Consider the following 7,090-nt stretch of genomic DNA (forward strand, 5'->3'; position numbering starts at 1 on the left):
TTGCTCTGACTTATGCCACTGGCTAGTGCGGTGGACGTAAGTCTGAAGAGCACATACTGGACACAGTAAGTGAAGTCTCTTCTGCTCCGGTGTTGTAAATGGCGGAGGACAGAAGACTTTGGAAATTAGTAGGATGGACATCCAAACTATAGAACCTGACAAATGTGTGCGGAGAGGACCAACCTGCCGCATCACACACTTGAGCAGGAACATCCCTCACCCAATGTGAAACACTGTTTGCCTGGAGGCAGCCGCCCCCCCCCGGTTGCGGCCCCCATGGCATATGAAGAGTTGCTCTGACTTATGCCACTGGCTAGTGCGGTGGACGTAAGTCTGAGGAGCACGTACTGGACACAGTAAGTGAAGCCTTTGCTGCTCCGGTGTCGTGAATGGCGGAGGACAGAAAGCTTCGAGAATGACTGGATGTATGGTCGAGAAAGGAACTTTAGGAAGATAGTTAGGGTGAGGATGCAAAATAGCTTTGACTCGCCTAGGGGCAAAATCGGAACAGGATGGCAGGACTGACAAAGCCTGTAAATCCCAAACTCTCCTTAGAGAGGTAATGCCCATAAGAAAAACCATCTTTAGAGTCAGAGGCCTGGCAGGTGCTGATTCTAATGGGTGAAAGGGGTGCCAGCCAGTCCCTCGAGCACTACTGCTAAATCCCCTGAAGGGGCCGTAGCTCTAGTGGGTGCCTCAACCTCTGAGCTCCATGGATGAAGTGGGCGACTAGAGGGTGCTTTCCCACAGAAACCCAGTCAATCAAAACATGGCAAGCAAAACTAGCGGCCATGTAAGTTCTGAGAGTACTAGGGCATGTGCCTGAGGACAATTTCTCTTGCAGGAACTTCACTACTGAAACAATTTGGCAGTGAGCTGGGTCTGCAAGGTGTGTCATGCACCAGCCCTCAAAAACACTCCATATGAGGGCATAAGCTCTTTTAGTGGAGGGAGTCCTAGCACTTAGAATAGTCATCTCTAGTTGGTCCCCCTCAGGGGCCAGACGTGAAGGTTCCTGAGCTCAGGCCGGGGATGAAGTACTGTCCCCTGTGCCTGAGAGAAGATGTCTCCTGACTGGAATTGCCCATGGCGAGCCATCGAGGAGGAATATTAGATCTGAGAACCAATCTCCGGTCGGCCAACGGGGCGCTATCAGTAATAGGCAAGACCCCTGTCGACGGAGCTTGGCCAGGACTCCCGGGAGCAGAGCAATCGGAGGAAAGGCGTAAAGTCTGGACAGCCAGTCTGCTCCCACATTCATATGCCCAGGAATGTAAATCGCCCTGAGGGACAGGAACTTGTCCTGTGCCCAAGGCAGAACCTTGTGGGCTAACTCGTTCGAGCGGCGCGACTGCAGTCCGCTCTGGCGATTAATTTAAGAGACTACAGATGTGTTGTCCACCCGCACTAGGACATGGTAGCCTCTCAACTGCTGGAGGAAGTATTTCAGGGCCAGAAATACAGTCTTCATTTCGAGGCAATTGATGTGCCAATTCGAGAAGATGACCTCTCCAGATCCCTTGGGCTGGACAGCCAACTAAGGCCGCTCCCCAGCCCATGAGGGAAGCATCTGTCATTAGCATCTTGCGATGACAACACGGACCTAGAGTGGGACCCAAAGTCAGAGACCGGGGTCTGAACCACATAGATAGGGTACGAAGCCCCTGGCGCGTAACCCTTAATTGCCACTGGGGATTGGCCCTTGGATGAAATCCCCTGGCTCTGAGCCACAACTGAAATGGTCTCATGTGCAGGAGGCCCAAAGGTATCACCGTGGATGCAGCTGCCATTAGACCTAAAACCTTCTGTGAACAGTGACTTTCTGGCCTAGCTTGATGTTCTTTAGGGTGTTTAGAATGGATTTGACACATGCAGGAGACAGCTGTGCCTGCATTGTGATCGAATCCCATACCACACCCAAACACGTTGTCCTCTGAGCCGGAGAGAGAATGCTTTTCTTGGCGTTGAGTCTCAACCCCAGAGATTCGATATGAGCTAGGACGACATGCTGATGTCGAAGCGCAAGCTCTTGAGACTGGGTCAGATTCAGCCAGTCATTTATATACATTTTAAATGTGGATGCCCTGGAGTCGTAGAGGAGCCAGAGCCGCATTCATGAATTTCGTATAAGTGCGGGATAACAAAGTTAGGCCGAATGGAAGAACCTGATACTGGTAAGCTTCGCCCCCGAAAGCGAACCTCAGGAACCTCCTGAGTTGTGGCAATATTTCAAAATGAAAATACACGTCCATAGATCTGTGATTGGACGCAGCCGCCCGTCTTTCTTGGGAATCAAGAAATACAGACTGTAGTAGCCTGACTCTCTGTCTGGCAGGGGAACACATTCTATGGCCCCTTTGACCAGCAGAGTCTGTGATTCCTGTGTCAACAGATATGCACGTGCCGTTTTCACAGAGGTGGAGACCACGCTGTTGAAACGCAGAAGACGATGTGCAAATTGAATCCTGTAGACCTTCACTACAGTTCTTTCGACTCATGGGGAGATATTTGGCAGTAGCTTCCACGCTGCCAGCTTCTCCAAAAAGAGCACTTAATTGTGACACTTTGTTTGTTGTGTGTGTGTGGGGGGGTTAAGATATCTGGTGTCCTGAAACGTGGCAGGAAGCAACAGAGCATGTATCATTTTACTGGAGGCCACTGCCCCCCGAGACACCGGTGGTGGCGGAGGTTGTTCAGTGATCCCCTAAGGGTGCCAGGGAGGAGCCCTATACTTCTGATAGAATTTCCCAGGGCCCTCCCTGAGGGGACACACCCTTTGTCCTGGGCACAGCTTCAGGCCCTTGCTTTGGTCGTAATGACCGTACTTTAGTCCAGCTCCATCTGTGGCTGCCAAGTGCTACAAGCTGCTCCCCAGTCTCTCTCACCTTTGAAATCATAATATACAAAATCTAATTTTAAGGCTTTAATCTGGTCACTGCAAGAGTCACCACCTAGTAACTCATGTGCTTATAATCGCGAGAGGAGCGCTAGGAGAGAGCACTCTCAATGTCCATTTCAACAGAAGCTAGAGCTTCAGCAGCCTCTGCCCAATCCGAAGAAGTGCTTGGGCACGCTTCGGAGGTGGGCGCGAGAACCGTCTGATCCTCCAGATCGTAGCGCGATCTTAATGAGTGGGAAGCAGCTCGTTCCTCGTGAGAGCAAAGAGCATAGCGCGGATAGGAAGTGAACCGCGGTGCTTACAACTACCACTCTAGAACGCAAAAGCAGCCTTTTTTTTTTTTTTTTTTTTTTTTTTTTTTTAAACAATAAACATGCGATTCTCTTCAGAGATCGGCCATGGAGAGCGAGGCACACATCTCATATGGAATCAGCAAGAATAGTTAGAACTTTCTTTCTCCCTTTTTTTTCTTTTTATAACTCTCAAAATACTTTCTTTTAAACTAATACTTTCATCAGCGTGACACACACACACACAATGCGGTCTCTGAAGACAAAGAAACCTGAGGATGTTTCCGTTTCACGTCTATTTATAACCTGCAGGTGCACGTTATCAGTGACGTCACCTGCCGAGGTTATTTTAGCCAATTCTTGGCGTGTTTGACACACGTGCTTCACAACCGGTCGAACAAAGAATGTTCTCATTAGCGCTATTGAGCGCGGCATCGAGAGTAGCTTTTGAAAGGGAACATCCAACTTGGAGGCCTCTGGTAAAACCAGGGTAACAATAAATCACCGGGAGAGAATTTACCCTGGGATCACCCAAAAGGTAAAGGCTAAATTACATGAATTACAGAGTACCAACTGAAAGTGAAAATCCACACATCTAATCCAGTGCACACAAGGCGAGAGGAGAAGTACATGTACTTTGACTTTCCACAGCCACTGCCTGTGTGCGGAGACATCAAGGTGGAGTTCTTCCACAAGCAGAGCAAGATGATGAAAAAGGATAAAATGTTTCACTTCTGGGTGAACACCTTCTTCGTCCCAGGACCAGATGAGAGCTCAGAGAAGGTTGAAAATGGAGGTTTAGTGAAGGAACTGGATGGAAAACAAACCACAGAACGGGGAGAGAATGATAAGGATTATCTAATCCTGACTTTAGCCAAGAACAACTTGGATTTACAAACACATAAATTTAGTATCAATTTAAAGCTTAACATTTGCAGTTTACAAATATGTGCATGATTTTACTGTGTCTTGTACAGATAGTGAAAGAGGAGATTTAGAGTTGAGCCTGTACCTTTTTTTTTTTTTAATCAAAGAAATTTTATTTTGACTTTAATTACTTCATATTAACAGTAACATTATCCAAAAACATAATTTGTATTTGTGTAACACTATATACAACAATTTACAAATATAATAACATTTCTGTAATAGTAAAACAAGCTAAATACCATTGATTTTTAAAGTACCGATGCATTAGTTGTTTCACTTTCCTTTCTTTTAACTGTTGATGAGGTGTTTGTTGTGTAGAAGGTAGCAGCATGTCGGCCCATCCTCTTGTTAAAGGTGTGAACAGAAGCACTGTCGGCCTGAACATCCACAGGAGGCTCTACTCCATCCGTTACATCATACATAGCTTTTCCCGAATCTGCAGGCCGCCACAGTTTGGGGTGAAAACAGCAATAGTAGAGAACTTTTATCAACAGACCCAAGACATAACAAAGTGGGATGGAGATTATCAAGGCGAACGACTGAAGGCGTACGACTGGGTCATCTCTGCATCTCGGTACAATCTCAATGTCCAACTGCTGCACTTCTGTAGCCATGTTGTCCAACAGATTGACCATTAGGCTGTAGAAAATATATATATTTATTATTATTGTTTATTTATTTATTTTTTTCATATGACAAGATGGGAAACAGAGTGACCAGTGACAGGTAGACACTTCCTGTGGAAGTGGGAGTTGATAAGTAGGAATAATATTTTTTGAAAATGCTTTTGCATTTGGCCAAATCTTTGCTTCTTGTACATTCCTGTGTATCTTAATATTTAAGACTACAGTTTACTTTCATGCACATTATTTCACATTCTATATTTAATTCTACAATATACATATTTTTTAAAATGTATTCTTATATTTTTATTGTTCACTTTTATTTCATTCTTACATAGCTATATTTATGTATATTTTCATCTGTGTTGTTTTCTTTAATAACTGCACTGTCCATGGAGCTGACCTGACTCACATTTCACTGCTGGTTATATATGCTATATATAATTTTGTATGTGACGAATAAAAATCTTGAATCTTAAATCTTGAATCTTCATATTTATTATGGTTAATGGTACACACATTTACAGCTTAGCTCTAAATAAATAATTAAATTAAATAAATAACATCCACAATTTCAAGGATGTGCATGCCATTAAGTATGCAAAGTTATATATTTTTTTTGATCATATTTATTTTTATTTAACATTTATTCTCTTTCAACCATATGTAAATTCTTAGAAAAAAACTCAAGAGATTTTTCAAACATGATACTAATTTTGTGCTACATATTAAAAGGATCAAATATATATTTACATACACATGTAGTGCAATAACAAGATACCAATATATAAATACATTTTATAAACGTGTACATATATAAACAACCATTTCAGTAAACTCTAAAACAACTACATTATCCACATTAAAAAATTGTTAAAAAAAACTATGAAAGGCTAAGTTGTGGTCTGTGCTTGACAACGGGTAGGTTCACAATCTTTAAAATGTATAAATACCATAATTACAGAGTAGAATTTCCTCTGCCTCATATTTACAGAGATTAGATTAGAATTTATAGAATCAAAGACTAATAAATTATTCTAATTAATTCTATTGAAGACTAATAAAGAAATTATGCATTGTGCCTTTTAAAATAAAATAATTAACACAATTATTCTTATCATTTACAAAATAAAATAGTTTTTTTTATACCTGTATTGATTTTCATTTCACTCCCTGTACCTCCTAATAAAATAAAAAAAATCAAAATAATCAATCAATTTATTTTTTAAATTTTTTTTAATATATAAATAAATATTTCATATTCATCTTTAATATGTTTTTTGACTTTATTGCAATACAAAACACCAGTGAAATGCCTGAATCTGGGCTATATGTTACTGCACACTATCAGCTTTTGATCAGCATCACAGAGTGCCTGGGGTCAGAGGTCAGATCTAAGTTTTTGGTATGTATTTCTGCCCGGCATTTTCAAATATATGGATGTTTGTATTTGTGTGTATGTATCACAGTGTATCAGTTTGGCAGGCCTGTATGCTGGGGTCAGAGGTCAGACCTCTTAAAGGTTTCAGTATATATTTCTGCCCAGCATTTTCAAATATAGGCAGAAATTCATCTGCTGCAGGGATACTCATACATCTCTCTCTCTTTCTATCTCTCTCACACACACACCCACCCACACCCACAACCACACAGAGAGAGAGAATCCATTGAAATGCAAATGAGTTGGGCCCTGCTAATCCTTGTTGTGCAGTTTCAAATGAGCCCAAGTTCAGTGTTGTGCGTTGTTTGCAGGCCGAGAGATCAAGGGTCAAGTAGGCCTTGTTGAGGTCATTCAGAGCTTTGTTGCTTAACATTTGTAGTTTATAAATTTAAATAAGGTTTATAAACCTTTAATATGATTTTTGACTTTATTGCAACACAAAACACCAGTGAAAGGCCTGAATCTGGGCTATATGTTACCCATTTCCTCTGCCCCACAAGTCCAGGCTCAACCATTCAGGCCAACCCTATCAGCTTTTGATCAGCATCACAGTGTATTTACTTTCAAATATATGGTTAATGATATATACCTCCTGATAAAAGAAGAAAAAAAAACAATGAAGTTAAATCTTAAAGTTTTCAGTATATTTCTGCCCAGCAAGTAAAGGGAAAAAAATAAATGATCCAAATATCTGGAACTGACTGTAATTGCACCGACACTAATAAAAGAAAGAATGAGATGGATTAGGGAAAATGTATTTAGGAAATACAAAAACTATATATATATAATTGTACAATAAAATACAAACAAAATGTAATCAAGTCTGTCTGGGTAGGTTGTCAGACATCCAGCCACTCCAGCTCCTCTTCCTCCCCACGAAAAGACCTCTTCTATATGCTGTGGTCAA

The 7,090-nt window shown here is 41.9% G+C and overlaps 1 protein-coding gene across 1 annotated transcript in view; it reads left to right on the forward strand.

Annotated features, from left to right (window-relative positions):
- The window catches only part of LOC132091060 (phosphatidylinositol 3,4,5-trisphosphate 3-phosphatase and dual-specificity protein phosphatase PTEN-like), a 6,333-nt gene extending 1,576 nt beyond the window's left edge, over positions 1-4,757 (forward strand). The window contains exons 3-4 of the mRNA XM_059497825.1: positions 3,757-4,099; positions 4,438-4,757. Of these exons, the coding sequence (XP_059353808.1) occupies positions 3,757-4,099; positions 4,438-4,757 (663 nt within the window). The remainder of the gene's footprint in view (positions 1-3,756; positions 4,100-4,437) is intronic.
- Positions 4,758-7,090: the final 2,333 nt, after the last annotated feature.

Source organism: Carassius carassius, chromosome 17 (genome assembly GCF_963082965.1).
Source record: "Carassius carassius chromosome 17, fCarCar2.1, whole genome shotgun sequence".
In the NCBI taxonomy this organism is placed as follows: Eukaryota; Metazoa; Chordata; class Actinopteri; order Cypriniformes; family Cyprinidae; genus Carassius; species Carassius carassius.